We start from the raw sequence: 16,619 nt of genomic DNA on the forward strand, positions 1-16,619 counted from the left end.
GCTCTAGCTGTTGTGGCCAACTGAACCAGAGGATGGAAAACCTCTCTCTCCCTCTCTCTCTCTCTCTCTCTCTCTCTCCTTCTCTCTCTGTGTAACTCAAATAAATAAATAATCTTAAAAAAAAAAAAAAAGATTGTTCCCTCTCCACCTCTCTCTGTAATTCAAGCTTTCAAATAAATCTTTTAAAAAAATTTTATCAATAAAATCTTACTTATGATACTGTTGAGTTTTCTGCATTAGCTTTTCTGGCAAGCCATCTTCATCATCAAACTGCTCCATAGGCTCCACAATGACTGGACGAGGAGTCCTGGATAGACACAAAAGCTTTAATAAGAATTAACAGTTCCTAGAATGAACACGCTCCAAAAAATGTTGTATAACAAACAAAGTATATACTTGAGAAAGCTACCTCAGATGCATCATATGTACTCAAAAAAAATCATCCAATAAACATTTGCTGATCCAACCACGATTAAAGCCAGAAAAACACAAATAAATCAACAATTGTGAAGCAGTGTGACTAATGAAGTTAACATTTATAAAGTACAATGAAAAAGAACTGCATACCTATCCCCAAGTTTTATGTATGCAGTCCTTGTCATCACCACATTGCAACACTAAAACCACCCACGTCTGCCAATCTTCCATTCTCCCTCTGTCTACCCAAATTTTTCAGAATTTCCTTTAAAACCGGTTAAGCTTTAGGGTGGGCTTTTAGTTCAGCAATTAAGACATGGCTTGGGATACCCACACACAACATGGGAGTACCCGGTTTTGAATCCCAGTTCTACTTCTACTTCCAGCTTCCTGCTAATGCGAGCCCCAGGAGGCAGCTGGCGACAGCTCAAGCAACTGAGTTCCTGCCAGCAGAGCTGGCAGTAAATTGGCTGAAAGCTAAACAATCCAATCTCCCATGTGGGTGGCAGGAAGCCAATTATCTGAGCCATCACTGCTGCCTCCCAGAGCCTGCACTAGCAAGATGCTGGATTCAGGAGCCACAGCCTGAAGTAGAACTCTGACACGCCAATATGAGATGCCAGTACCTTTTGTTCCCTCCTTGACTTTACTTGGAAAACAAAGAGAAAGACCTTCCTCCTGCTGGTTTACTCCCCCAAAGAGGTCGCAACAGCCAAGGCTGGGCCAGTCCAAAATCAGAAGCACAGAACTCTCCATCCAGGTCTCCCACATGGGTGACAGACTCAAGTATTTGAGCCATTACCTGCTGCCTCCCAGGATGAACATAACAGGAAGCTGGACCAGAAGCCAAGGCACAGGCACTTGAACCAGACAATCTGATAATGTAACACAGGTATCACAAGTGGTGATGTCAGACAATTAAGCCAAATACCTGCCATTTTTAAAAATTATGTATGGTTTGTTTATTTCAAAGGGCAGAGGGAGGGCTCCCAACTGCTGGTTTACTCCCTAAACGGCTACAACAGCAGGGTCTGGGCCAGGTCAAAGCAAGGGGCCAAAGTTTAATCAGAGTCTCCCACATGGATGACAAGAACCCAACTACCGGAGCCATCAACACCACCTCCCTGGTTTTGCTTCAGTAAGAAACCAGAATCAAACACGAGAGGCAGGAATTGAGTCAGGTACTCCAATATGGGATGTGGGCAACCTAATCAGCAGCTTAACCACTGAACTAAATGCTTGTCCCATCTTTAATTACTAATTTTAATAAATTAAGTATCTAGATGTCAATCTTAAAGATCATCAAAAGCACAAATCTCTCTTCTAAATCAGAAGCAAGCACAGAAATATGAGTGAAACTTAGAAAAGCAATAAACTACTTTTCTCCCCAAAATAAAAGAGGACAATAATTAGAAAACAAAATAGCACTACATATTACAAGAATTTGAGCCACATTAACTTTTTTTTTTAAAGATTTATTTTATTTATTTGAAAGAGTTAGAGGTAGAACCAAATGACCACAACAGCCAGAGCTGAGCTGATCCAAAGTCAGAAGCATCTGGGTCTCCCACACAAGTGCAAGGGCCCAAGAACTTGGGCCATCTTCCACTGCCTTCCCAGCTCATAGCAGAGAGCTGGATCAGAAGTGGAGCAGCAGGGATTCGAACAGGCACCCATATGGGATGTCAGCACTGCAGGCTGGGGCTTTAACCTGCTGTGCCACCGCACTGGCTTCCACATTAACAGTTGTAACAAGTTACTCCTCCTTGCTACAGATTAAATATCAGTGTTCCTCAACTTTTTTTTTTTTTTTGACAGGCAGAGTGGACAGTGAGAGAGAGAGACAGACAGAGAGAAAGGTCTTCCTTTGCCGTTGGTTCACCCTCCAATGGCCGCCGCGGTAGCGCGCTGCGGCCGGCGCAACGCTGTTCCGATGGCAGGAGCCAGGTGCTTCTCCTGGTCTCCCATGGGGTGCAGGGCCCAAACACTTGGGCCATCCTCCACTGCACTCCCTGGCCACAGCAGAGAGCTGGCCTGGAAGAGGGACAACCGGGACAGGATCGGTGCCCCGACCGGGACTAGAACCCGGTGTGCCGGCGCCGCAAGGCGGAGGATTAGCCTGTTGAGCCACGGCGCCGGCTAGTGTTCCTCAACTTTAAACCTGAATATATTAATATATTAAAATCTAAACATGGCCGGCGCCGAGGCTCACTAGGCTAATCCTCCGCCTTGCAGCGCCGGCACACCAGGTTCTAGTCCCGTCGGGGCGCCGGATTCTGTCGTGGTTGCCCCTCTTCCAGGCCAGCTCTCTGCTGTGGCCAGGGAGTGCAGTGGAGGATGGCCCAAGTGCTTGGGCCCTGCACCCCATGGGAGACCAGAAGCACCTGTCTCCTGCCATCGGATCAGCACGGTGTGCCGGCTGCAGCACGCCGGCCGCGGCGGCCATTGGAGGGTGAACCAATGGCAAAAGGAAGACCTTTCTCTCTGTTTCTCTCTCACTGTCCACTCTGCCTGTCAAAAAAAAAAAAAAAAAAAAAACCACCTAAACATGGGCCGGCGCCACGGCTCAATATGCTAATCCTCCTCCTGTGGCACCGGCACCCTGGGTTCTAGTCCCAGTTGGGGTGCCGGTTGCTCCTCTTCCAGTCCAGCTCTCTGCTGTGGCCCGGAAGTGCAGTGGAGGATGGCCCAAGTGCTTGGGCCCTGCACCCGCATGGGAGACCACAGGAAGCACCTTGCTCCTGGCTTCGGATCAGCGCAGTGTGCTGGCCGCAGCGGCCATTGTGGGATGAATCAATGGAAAAGGAAGACCTTTCTCTCTGTCTCTCTCTCTCACTGTCCATTCTGCCTGTCCAAAAAAAAAAAAAAAAAAACCTACATATGATGGTACTCGGACCTTTGAAAGGTACTTAAGTGTTGAGGGCAGAGTCCTCATGAATAAAGTTACTTCCCTTATGGAAGACACCTCAGAAATTCCCATGTTCCTTTCCCTGATGTGAGGAGACAGAGAGCGAGCAGCAAAATCCCACACCATCCTTTCACAAGGTGAATAAGGCTTTGTATGAGTACAACTCATCCCTAACTCCACAGGCACTAGAACTATTTCAACCTCTGCCCAAGAAGGTAATGATGCTCAGTTAACAAGAAGTGTTGGACTTTGTCTAGGCACTGTACTGTCAACCTGGAAAACTTCACCAAGGCCACTTTTGATGCTAACCCAAGACCTACAGTTATCTCACCCCCCAAACCCTGGCAACAGACCATGATCACCAAGTCTTCCTGACAAGAATCCACTGAGCTCATAAAAATACACACCAGAGGTTCTGTGCAAAGAATGCAGACTCTAGCTGTGACTATTAGTGCTTGTATGAAAGAAAAATAATGAATTAATTAAGCTTACTGACGAAATAATCATTCATTACCAGGAAATAAAGATTAACCAAACACTATCACATTTATTACCAGTTTACCTATATAGTTAAAAAAAAAAAAGGGGGGGGGGGTGAGAGCTAAATATCTATCATTAGAGAAAGTTAAATCTGAGACAATTATAGTGAAATACTATGCAGAATCATTATTAAGAGAAAAAAATTCACAATAAGGAAAGCTACATTTTATAAAAAGAAAATGCTAATAAAAAATTTCTAGGTTGATCATAAATCAACAGTCCCAAAGGTAATAAAATACATAGTGGGAGCCGGCGCCACGGCTCAATAGGCTAATCCTCCACCTTGCAGCGCCGGCACACCGGGTTCTAGTCCCGGTTGGGGCGCCAGATTCTGTCCCGGTTGCCCCTCTTCCAGGCCAGCTCTCTGCTGTGGCCAGGGAGTGCAGTGGAGGATGGCCCAAGTGTTTGGGCCCTGCACCCCATGGGAGTCCAGGAGAAGCACCTGGCTCCTGCCATCGGATCAACACGGTGTGCCAGCCGCAGCGCGCCGGCCGTGGCGGCTTTTGGAGGGTGAACCAACAGCAAAGGAAGACCTTTCTCTCTGTCTCTCTCTGTCACTGTCCACTCTGCCTGTCAAAAAAAAAAAATACATAGTGGGGCTGGCACTGTGGAGCCGGGTAAAGCCCCTACCTGCAGTGCCGGCATCCCATATGAGCGCTGGTTCGAGTCCTGGCTGCTCCTCTTCCAATCTAGCTCTCTGCTATGGCCTGGGAAAGGAGAAGATGGCACAAGTCCTTGGGCCCCTGCACCCACATGAGAGACCCAGAGGAAGCTCCTGGCTCCTGGCTTCATATCGGCACAAATCCGGCCATTGTGGTCATCTGAGGAGTGAATCACTGGATGGAAGACCTCCCTCTGTCTATACCTCTGCCTCTCTGTAAGTCTGCATTTCAAATAAATAAATCTTTTTTAAAAAAATACACAGTGATGTACAGGGAAAACGTGAAACATCTTAAAGTGTTTTCAGAAAGCTATAGTAAAGAGGGAGCGGGAGAGGGGAGGGTTGCGGGTGGGAGGGAAGTTATGGGAGGGGGAAGCCATTGTAATCCATAAGCTGTACATTGGAAATTTATATTCATTAAATAAAAGTTTAAAAAAAAAAAGCTATAGTAAGAGAGTAATGGTAAAAACTCTTGAAAATCTAAGAAAGAAACATGTCCAAAACCCAGCTGCCCTGGACTATTCAAAAATGCCAATTTTGGCATAGGTGTTCAGGACAGTAGTTATTAAAATCCAGCAGTTCAGCCATCATTAAGGATGGGTGCATCCTGCATCATTAAGGCCTAGGTTCAAGTCCCACAACTGCTTCCAATCCCAGATTCCTGCTAAGGTGCATGCTGGAAAGCACTTGGGTCTAATCATCCACCTGAGAGACCCAGACAGTTCCAGATTCCTCTCTTTGACTTGGCCCTGCCTTACCTTTTGCTGGCACCGTGGGAGTGAACCAGTGGATGGAAAAATCTGTTAAATCTCTCTGCCTTTATAATAAAAATAAAAATAATGTTTGTGAGGCAGGTGCTGTGGCATAGCGGGTAAAACCACTGCTTGCAGTACCACCATCCCATATGGGTGTTGGTGTGAGTCCTGGCTGCTCCTCTCCTGATCCAGCTCTCTGCTAAGGCCTAGGAAAGCAGAAGATGGCCAAAGTCCTTGGGCTCCTGCACCCACATGGAAGATCTGGAAGAAGTTCCTAGCTCCTGGATTTGGATTGGCCCAGGCCCAGCCGTTGCATCCATTTAGGGAGTGAACCAATGGATGGAAGATTTCTCTCTCTGCCTCTGCCTTTCCGCCTTTCAAATAAATAAATAAATATTTTAAAAAATTATTTGTATTTAAAAAAAAGAGAAAAAATAGGCCAAAAACCAGCATCCCATATGGGCGCCAGTTCATAGTACAGTCCTGGCTGTTCCACTTCCAATCCAACTCGCTGCTAATGGCCTGGGAAATGCAGCAAATGACGGCTCAAGTACTTGGGCCCCTGCCATCCAAGTGAGAGATCCAGACAAACCTCCTGACTTCAGCCTGTCCCAGTCCTATTTGTTGTGAGCATCTGGGGCGTGAACCAGCAGATGGAAGATCTCTCAGCTCTTTCATATAAATAAATTAAAAAGAATAAAAAGCCAATTTCATGACACTGACATTTCTTTCACTCATGAACTATTTCAGAATCATGGAAACTAAAGAGAGTAATTAAATGTGTGATCCTTTACTGAATATTAGATTAGATAAAAAAAAATTATAAAGGGCATTACTGGCACTCAGAAATTTAAATATGGACCACAGTAAATAATAGTACTTAATAAATGCTAAACTTCCTCAGTGTGACAATATTGTAGGTATAAAAACAGAAGCCACTAAATACAACACTGGCATCATGACAGGAACACCTGTTTTTGAGTTCTGTCTGCTATGTTTCCAATCCAGCTCGCTGCTGATACACATGGGAAAGCAAAAGATGGCCCAAGTGATCAGCCCCTGCACCCAAGTAGGAGACCTGGCTTGGCCTGGCCCAGACCTGGATAAATTGTAGCCATTTGGGGAGTAAACCAGCAAATGGATGACTTCTCTCTATATATCTCTATCTCCTCTTCTATCACCGTCCTTCGAATAAATAAATCCTAAAAAGGGGAGGGAGACTGGGATCATAGCACAGTAAGTTAAGCTGCCTCCACATAACTGGTATCCCTTATGGGCGTTGGGGACAAGGGGGAATTGAGGGCAGGGGGAAAGGTCGGCCTTGTGGTATAGCAGGTAAAGCTGCTGTATATAAAGCCAGCTTCCCATATGGGTGCCAGTTCAAGTCTCAGCTGCTCCATTTCCAATCTACCACCCTGCTAATGGCCTGGGAAAGACAAGGGAAGATGGCCCAAGTGCCTGGGCCCCGGCTATCCATGAGGGAGACCTGAAACAAGCTCTTGGATCCTATCTTCAGCCTTGGCCCAGCCCCGGCCCCATTGCAGCCCTCTGGGGAGTGAACTAGTGGATGGAATCTCTCTGTGTAACTCTTTCAACTAAACAGATACTTCTCTTAAAAAAAAATAAAAATAACCGGGGCCGGCGCTGTGGCACAGCGAATTAAAGCCTTCACCTGAAGCACCGGTATCCCATATGGGTGCCGATTCTAGTCCTGGCTGCTCCTCTTCCAATCCAGCTCTCTGCTATGGCCTGGGAAAGCAGGAGAAGATGGCCCAAGTCCTTCGGCCCCTGTACCCAACGTGGGAGAACCAGAAGAAGCTCCTGGCTCCTGGCTTCAGAATGGCACAGCTCCAGCCGTTGTGGCCATCTGGAGAGTGAACCATCAGATGAAAGACCTCTCTGTCTGTCTCTATCTCTCTCTGTAACTCTTTCAAGTAAATGAAATAAAAATTTAAAAAAAAAAAAAAAAAAAAAAAAAAAACAAACCTTGGGGCCGGCGCCATGGCGCAGTAGGTTAATCCTCCCCCTAGGGCGCCGGCATCCCAAATGGATGCTGGTTCTAAGTCCCTGCTGCTCCTCTTCTGGTCCAGCTCTCTGCTGTAGCCTGGGAAAGCAATGGAGGATAGCTCAAGTGTTTGGGCCTCTGCACCCGCATGGGAGACCAGGAAGAGGCTCCTGGCTTCAGATCGGCGTAGCTCCGGCTGTTGCGGCCATTTGGGGAGTGAACCAGTGGAGGGAAGACCTTTCTCTCTGTCTCTCCCCCTCACTGTCTGTGACTCTACCTCTCAAATAAATAAAGAAAAATTCTTTAAAAAAAAAAATAAATAACCCTTTAAGGTTAATGGTATATTTTAATATAGAGGAGTGTGAAGCCTAAGTCTACCAAGTAAGCATATGGGTTTTAAAAGAAATCTATTTTGGCCGGCGCCGCAGCTCACTAGGCTAATCCTCCACCTGCAGCACCAGCACCCTGGGTTCTAGTCCTGGTTGGGATGCAGGATTCTGTCCCGGCTGCTCCTCTTCCAGTCCAGCTCTCCACTGTGGCCCAGGAAGGCAGTGGAGGATGGCCCAAGCGCTTGGGCTCCTGCACCTACATGGGAGACCAGGAGGAAGCACCCGGCTCCTGGCTTCGGATCAGCACAGCACGCCGGCCTGGCGGCCATTTGGGGGGTGAACCAACGGAAGGAAGACCTTTCTCTCTGTCTCTCTCTCTAACTCTGTCAAAAAAAAAAAAAAAAAAATCTATTTTATTTGAAAGGCAGAGTTACAGAGAGAGAGGTAAAGACAGTGAGTTTTGGTTCACTTCCCAAACGGCCACAATGGCCAGGGCTGACTGAAGTCAGGAGCCAGGAGCTACTTCCAGGTTTCCCAAATGGGTGCAGGGGCCCAAGCACTTGGGTCATCTTCTGCTGCTTTCCCAGGCACATCAACAAGGAGACAGATCAAAAGTGCAGCAGCAGGGACTCAAAACTGGTACCCATATGGGAGGCATGTACTGCAGGAGGTGGCTTTATCCACTATACCGAAACACTGGCATGTAGCATCTAGTTTTGTATGCACCTTGTACATGACCTGTTTTCTTAGCTGAACACTATCAGCCACCTTATTTAGTTGTCAAATTGGTTTTGTGTTACAGTGGATCATTGGTTAAAGAGAGTAAATTCTGGGTAGCGCTAGAGTGTAAGAATCTCTAATGAGCTAGGTGTGATTCTAATGTTTAAAGATGTGGCCACTGGAGCAGATATTTGGCACAGTGGTTAAGATACCATTTGGGATACCCACATCTCATATCAGTGTGTGTGGGTTCAACACCTAGCTATACTTCAGAATCCAGCTTTCTACTAATGCACATTCTGGAAGGAAGCAGGTGATGGATCCATCACTGGGTTCCTAACACCCACATGGGAGACCCAGATTGAGCTCTGGGATCCTGACTTCTGCCTGGCCAGCTGTTGTAAGCATTTAAGAAGTGACCAACAGATGGATGATCTATCTCTGATAGTACCTGTCTTTTTTATTTTATTTTTTTAAGATTTAATTTATTTATTTGAAAGACAGAGAGAGAGGGAGATGTCTTCCATCTACCGTTTCACTCCCCAAATTGCTGCAACGGCTGGAGCTGATGAGATCTGAAGCCAGGAGATAAGAGCTTCCTCCAGGTCTCCCATACGGGTACAGGGGCCCAGGGACTTGGGCCATCTTCCTCTGCTCTCCCAGGCCCATTGGCAGGGAGCTGGATCAGAAGTGGAGCAGCCAGGACTCAAACCAGCACCCAGATGGCATTGCAGGCCAGGGCTTTATCCTGCTATGCCATGGTGTGGGCCCCAGTATTTGTCTTTCAAGTAAGTGAAATAAAACTATTTTTAAAAAAGAAACTAAACCTCTTGGTATCACTCCTATGAGTAATTCACCCAACACTTACACGAATAATTCAGGTACCTGAGACTCACTCAGTAAGTATTGTATTATATAATGTATACCAAGACTGTACATAAGGTTAGGGAAACAAGGGCAAACAAAATAGGCACTAAAGTCTTAATAGTTTAAAAAAATATATGTGAGTAACAATAATCACTTTTAGAGCCCAGAAGGAAAAAAAAAAAAAAAAAAACAGAAAACAATGCTATTTATTACACAGAGTAACAGAGGGAAACCACTTTAGATAAAACAGTCAAGGAAATTCTCTCCACGAGGTGACATTTCAGCTGGGACCATTAAGCAGAGAGACGAGAGCAGAAGGTTTAACCAACACGCCAAGGAAGCAAAATCAAACAGTCCATCAGGAACATAACAATAAAAAGCAATTTGGCATCAGACTAAATTTATTACACCTAATACAATTTACTGGTTTGACAATCAAAGCAAGTTACCTTAAATTTTCACCTAAAAAATGGAACAATAACAACTAGTGTCGGAGAGGGCAGACAAGGAGCTGGATAACAGGTACCAAAACCCAGTGAGATGGAAGTAAAAAGTTCTAGTGTCCAAAAGCACTTCACAGTAATGTATTATATACCATATATAAGAACTAGGGAAGAGCTTGTAGACTCTCAACAGAAAGAAAAGGGAAAGGAAACAGAAATGCTAATTACCTCATTTTGTCGGTTTAAACTATATCTGTACTGAAACACAGCACTGTACTTTAACAACAAGAATGTGCTATTGGCGGCGCTGGCACACCGGGTTCTAGTCCCGGCTGCCCCTCTTCCAGGCCAGCTCTCTGCTATGGCCCGGGAAGGCAGTGGAGGATGGCCCAAGTCCTTGGGCCCTGCACCCGCATGGGAGACCAGGAGAAGCACCTGGCTCCTGGCTTCGGATTAGCGAGATGCGCCAGCCGCAGCAGCCATTGGAGGGTGAACCAACGGCAAAAAAAAAGACCTTTCTCTCTGTCTCTATCTACTCTGTCAAAAAAAAAAAAAAAAAAATGTGCTATTGTAGAAATTCAACACACCATGGTTATTAAATACCTTATAGACAATAAAATCTTTAATACCTTGCCCATTCCCACAAAACTACTTTTAATTAAAAACCACCTAAAAGAAACTATTAAATATTTACCAATGCCTAGCTATAACTCTTTAAAATATTAATTAATCAAAGATAGCAATGGAAAAACATACTAATCACATGCCTGCCTACTGTTTCAGTTCCTTCATTCATTCAAGAAATAATTAGCCGGCGCCATAGCTCAACAGGCTAATCCTCCGCCTTGCGGCGCCAGCACACCGGGTTCTAGTCCCGGTCGGGGCACCGGATTCTGTCCCAGTTGCCCCTCTTCCAGGCCAGCTCTCTGCTATGGCCCGGGAGTGCAGTGGAGGATGGCCCAAGTGCTTGGGCCCTGCACCCCATGGGAGACCAGGAGAAGCACCTGGCTCCTGCCATCGGAACAGCGTTGCGCCGGCCGCAGCGCGCTACCGCGGCGGCCATTGGAGGGTGAACCAACGGCAAAGGAAGACCTTTCTCTCTGTCTGTCTCTCTCTCTCACTGTCCACTCTGCCTGTCAAAAATAAAAAAATAAAAATAAAAAGAATTATTACGGGTTTATTATTTGACCAGGAATTATCACAATACAGGTTTTGAGATTATACCACTGAGCAATACAAAATCATGGAGTTTATGTTCTACCTGTAGAGAACTTGAAAAGCCATCGCCTGCAGTGCCAGCATCCCATATGGGTGCCAGTTTGGTTCCGGCTGCCACTGAGGTCATTTGGGGAGTGGGCCAGTGGATGGAAGACTCTTTCTCTATACATCTCTAACTCTTTCAAACAAATAAAATAAATATTTAAAAATAAAGAAATAAAAATAAAAATTCAATTCCCCAGGTGCTGGCACTGTGGCACATTGGGTAAAGCCACCGCCTGCAGTGCTGGCATCCCATATGGGTGCCAGTTCAAGTCGTGGCTGCTCCTCTTCTGATCCAGCTCTCTGCTATGGCCTGGGAAAGCAGTGGAAGATGGCCCAAGTCCTTAGGCTCCTGCACTCACATGAGTGACCTGGAAGAAGCTCCTGACTCATGGCTTCAGATTGGCCCAGCTCCAGCTATTGCAGCCATTTGGAGAATGAACCAGCAGATGCAAGATCTCTCTCTCTCTCTCTCTCTATGCCTCTGCTTCTCTGTAACTCTGCCTTTCAAATAAATAAATAAATCTTTAAAAAAAATTCAATTCCTCAAACATGAAAGTATTTGAATGAGGCCCACCAACTACTGACAGAATCAAATAGGGAAATGCAAAGAACCTTTAATAGCCAAGGAAAAAAAACTGAAAAAACAATCAAGTTGGAAGCATACTTTCTCAATTGAAAGCTTAGGATAAATAACATACTTTTAGCTGTAGTTTGGAAATAGATACACTGATCAATGAAACAGGAAAGAGTGCAAGATGATTTTTTTCCACCAGATATTTGATAAAGGTACAAGAGCAACAAAGCAGAAATCATAAGCTAGAACTGGTATCTACATGAAAAAAATGAATTTTCATTTATATCATAATTCAGATGAATCAATCACAGTTAAAAACACAAAAGTTATAACATTTCTCTTGTGGTTGGTACTGTGGCATAGCATGTAAAGCCGCTGCCTGCAGCGCCAGCATCCTAAATGGGTGCCAGTTTGACTCCTAGCCGCTCCACTTCCTATCCAACTCTCTGCTATGGCCTGGGAAAGCAGTAGAAGATGGCCCAAGTCCTTGGGCCCCTGCATCAGCATGGAAGACCTGGAGGAAGCTCCTGGTTCCTAGCTTCGGATTGGCTCAGCTCCAGCCTTTGCAGCCATCTGGGGAGTGAACCAACGGATAGAAGACCCCTCTCTCCCTCTGTCCCTCCGTCCCTCCCTCCTTCCCTCTCTCTCTCACCTCAGCCTCTCTGTAACTCTGCCTTTCAAATAAACAAATAAATCTTTTTTTTAAAAAAAAGTTGTAACATTTCTCAAAAAATGCAAAAAAAGGACTTTGTAACTTAGGCAAAGATTTCATACAAAACATAAAAAGCAAAAATCAAAAAAAAAAAAAAAGCAAACACAGAAATCGTGCTTAACAAAACTCTAAAGCTGCTGCTTTGTATAACTCATTGTTAAGAAAATTAAAATGCAGGGCCAGCGTTGTGGGTAGCAAGTTAAACTTCTGCCTGCGATGCCAGCATCCCATGTGGGCATCAGATGAGTCCTGGTTGCTCGACTTCCAATTTAACTCCCTGCTAATAGCCTGGGAAAAGTAACAGGAGATGAACCAAGTCCTTGGGCCCCTGCATCTACTTGGGAGAGCAGAAGAAGCTCCAAGCTCCTGGCTTCAACTTGGTCCAATATTGCAGCCATTTGGGAAGTGAACTGGCAAAACCAAGATCTCTCTCTCTCATCCTCTCTAACTCTGCCTTTCTTTTTTTTTTTTTTAATTTTTAAAAAAAGAAAGTTAAAAAGCAAGCTATAGCGGGCCAGTGCTGTGGAATAGCAGGTAAAGCCACTGCCTGCAGGACCAGCATCCCATATGGGTGCCAGGTCAAGTCCCGGTTGCTCCACTTCCAATCCAGCTCTCTGCTATGGACTGGGAAAGCAGCAGAAGATGGCCCAAGTCACTGGGCTCCTGCACCCACATAGGAGACCCAGAGGAATCTCCTGGCTTCAGGCTTCGGATCAGCCCAGTTGTGGCAGTTGCCGCCACTTGGGGAGTGAACCAGGAACAGAAGACCTCGGCTTCTCTCTCTCCCTCTACCTTCCTCTTTCTCTCTGCCTCTGCCTCTCAAATAAGGAAAGAAAAAAAAAAAAACTAAAAAAAAAAAAAAGCAAGCTACAGGGGCCCATGCCATGGCATAGTGGGTAAAGCTGCCACCTGCAGCGCTGGGCATCCCATATGGGCACCAGTTCGAATCTCGGCTGCAATCCTTCCAATCTAGGTCTCTGTTAGTTCCCCTGGGAAAGCAGTGGAAGATGGTCTAAGTCTTCGGGCACAGAATTCACGTAGCAGACCACGAAGAGGCTCCTGGCTCCTGGTCTCAGACTGGCCCAGCTCCCGCCATTTCAGCCTTTTGGGGAGTGAACCAACAGATGGAAGGTCTCTATCTTCCTTTCCCTCTCTAACTCGCCTTTCAAATAAATAAATCTTAAAAAAAAAAAAAAAAACTAAAACTGCACAAATAATTTCAGGCATTTCATAAAATGTGTATTATTATCAAAAAGGTACTTAAATATGCACCATTACTCCCCAGGAAAATAAAACTTAAACCACAGTGAGATACCTCTACACTTACTAGAATATCTAAAAGACTAAAAACACCAAATGTGGTAAGAATGTGGAGATCTAAGGCCGGCGCCGCGGCTCACTGGGCTAATCCTCCGCCTTGCGGCGCCGGCACACCGGGTTCTAGTCCCGGTCGGGGCACCGATCCTGTCCCGGTTGCCCCTCTTCCAGGCCAGCTCTCTGCTGTGGCCAGGGAGTACAGTGGAGGATGGCCCAAGTGCTTGGGCCCTGCACCCCACGGGAGACCAGGAGAAGCACCTGGCTCCTGCCATCGGATCAGCGCGGTGCGCCGGCTGCAGCGCGCCTACCGCGGCGGCCATTGGAGGGTGAACCAACGGCAAAAGGAAGACCTTTCTCTCTGTCTCTCTCTCACTATCCACTCTGCCTGTTAAAAAAAAAAAAAAAAAGAATGTGGAGATCTAAACATCTCTCCTGCTCATGGTACAACCACTTTGGAAAACAAGTTTGACAGTTTCTTATAAAGCTGAACACACTGTAATTTACGAAAGTCAAATGAAACCATAATGTTCACAATAGGTTTACTCACAACAGCCAATAGTTGAAAGCAACTGAAATATCCACCCATAAAACCACTGGATGAACTGTACGTATTATGTCCATACACCGGAATGTGACTCAGTCATAAACAAAATACTGTAAACACAATGATTCGAGATGAAATCTCATTAACAGTATGTTAAGCAGGAGAAACCAGACACATGGGTGGGCATCACAGCTCAGTACATTAAGCCTGGGTTTGAGTCCTGGCTATATTGAACGGTTCTGATCCAGCTTCCTATAATGTAACTCCCGGAAGGCAGTGGATGATGCCCAAGTACTTAAGTTCCTGTCACCCAGGTGGGATACCCACATCAAGTTCATGGTTCTTTGCTTTAGCCTGGTCCAGCCCAGACTATTGCAGACATTTACAGAGTCAACCAGCAGGTGAAGATATTGTCCTTTCTCTACAACTCTGCCTTTCAAATAAATAAATCTTGAAAAATAAAAGAAAAACCAGACAAAAAAGAGTACATAAAATTTCTTTTGGGGCCTGCACTGTGGCGCAGCAGGTTAAAGCCCTGGCCGGAGGCGCCAGCATCCCATACGGGTGCTGGTTCTAGTCCCGGCTGCTCTTCTTTCGATCCAGCTCTCTACTATGGCCTGGGAAAGCAGTGGAGGATGGCCCAAATCCTTGGGCTCCTGCACCCGTGTGGGAGACCCGGAGGAGGCTCCAGGCTCTGGATCGGCTCAGCTCCAGCCATTGCGGCCACTTGGGGAGTGAACCAGCGGACAGAGGACGTTTCTCTCTGTCTCTCCATCTCACTGTCTGTAACTCTACCTCTCAAATAAATAAATAAAAATCTTTTTAAAAAATTTCTTTTAACATTAATAAAGACAAAAGTTATTTATAGTAATAGGTCACTAGCTATCTCAGGCGGAGATGAGAGGTGAGTATAACTGCAGGAGTTGGTATATACGGAGCACAGTGGAACTTTTGGAAGATGACAGATGTGTTCAGTATCTTGACTGTGGTGAGCGCACTGAAATCTACATTTAAAACAAGATGCTTTTTAATGTTTGTATATTATACTTCAATAAAATTGATGAAAAATTCTTAAAGGGTTATTCTATTTAAATAACAAGGCTTTGTATTGTTTCTTAAGTGAAAGTCGTAAGATAAAGCTGCCAAGATTTTAATTATGAATCAGTTTGAGGAAAGCTCTCTCCCGACTCCGAGCAGTACACAAAAATTATTTACATTGAATATTCACTCAATAATTACCTACCAAGTATAAACTGCAAGGAAAGATAAAGTTCTATAACAGAGAAAAGTCCTTATGTAACCAGACAGGGGGAGCACAAGGAATTTAAAACTTACGTTGTCAGCAAGAACGCCCCATCACCACATCTTTCCAGAGCCTTTCGTGCAGGAGGTTTTGCCGCAAATTCTACAAAACCTTTTCCAGTAGCTCTACCACGATCATCCACAACCACAACAGCTTTCTCTACTGGACCAAACTGGGAAAATGCTTGTTCAAGAAGCTCATTGGAAACAACTGGAGAAAGGTTCTTGACAGTTAGGGCTGCTCCATGTGTAGCAAAGCGAATTCGGAGAGGTCTGCTCTTCAAAATGGTGCCATCCAGCTCTGCTTTTGCAATTTCAGCCAATGTTCTGGATTCCTTTTTAGGAGGAAAAATCATTTTGTAAAGATGATAGTAGCACAAAAATGTAAAATGGTGGTTTGCTTCTACAGAGAGCTAAACAGCTTTAGGAGATGACTAATTTTTGTTTAACATTGGTATCCCATGCTTTTTACTATTCAAAAATCTTTTTAAATATCCTAAGTAAAAAGTCCTGACCCCACTGTCCTGTTAAAGATCATCACTTAAAGATGAACTGCTCATAAGTGAGTTATCAGCTATCAGATATGCAATGCAGTATCTTTTTTAACATCTCCTACAGTTATTAAAAGAAACACAGGGCCGGCGCTGTGGTGTAATAGGTAAAGCCTCCACCTGCAGTGCCAGCATCCCATATGGGTGCCGGTTCGAGTCTCGGCTGCTCCACTTCCAATCCAGCTCTCTGCTATAGCCTGGAAAAGCAGTAGAAGATAGCCCAAGTTCTTGGGCCCCTGCACCCACATGGGAAGACCTGGAGAAGGCTCCTGGCTTCAGATCAGCGCAGCTCTGCCATTGAGACCAATTGGGGAGTGAACCAGCAGATGATAAACCTCTCTCTCTCTCTGCCTCTCCTCTCTCTGTGTAACTAACTCTTTCAAATAAATAAATAAATCTTTAAAAAAAATTAACACATACGGGCAACTACTTTTTTAAATTTTTATTTTTTATTTATCTGAAAGGCAGAAAGACAAGAGACAGGCAGATCTTTCATCCTCTAGCTTACTCCCCCAAAACCCGCAACAGCCAAGAATAGGCCAAGCAAAAGCCAGAAGCCTGGAACTCAATGTGGGTCTCTAATGTAGGCAGAAACATTCATGCAGTTGGGCTATCACATGATGCCTACCAGGATACACATTAACAGGAAGCTGGAATCAGAAGAGTCAGGACTCAAACCCAGGAACTCTGATACGGGGTGATCCGGGATTT

The 16,619-nt window shown here is 45.3% G+C and overlaps 1 protein-coding gene across 1 annotated transcript in view; it reads right to left on the reverse strand.

The window, feature by feature from the left end:
- PSPC1 (paraspeckle component 1) overlaps window positions 1-16,619 on the reverse strand; it is an 85,822-nt gene that overhangs the window by 59,566 nt on the left and 9,637 nt on the right. Inside the window, exons 2-3 of the mRNA XM_062194498.1 lie at window positions 15,391-15,692; window positions 212-307 (exon numbers count right to left, since the gene is read on the reverse strand). Coding sequence (XP_062050482.1) covers window positions 212-307; window positions 15,391-15,692 — 398 coding nt within the window. The remainder of the gene's footprint in view (window positions 1-211; window positions 308-15,390; window positions 15,693-16,619) is intronic.

This window comes from Lepus europaeus, chromosome 6, assembly GCF_033115175.1.
Source record: "Lepus europaeus isolate LE1 chromosome 6, mLepTim1.pri, whole genome shotgun sequence".
Taxonomy (NCBI): domain Eukaryota; kingdom Metazoa; phylum Chordata; class Mammalia; order Lagomorpha; family Leporidae; genus Lepus; species Lepus europaeus.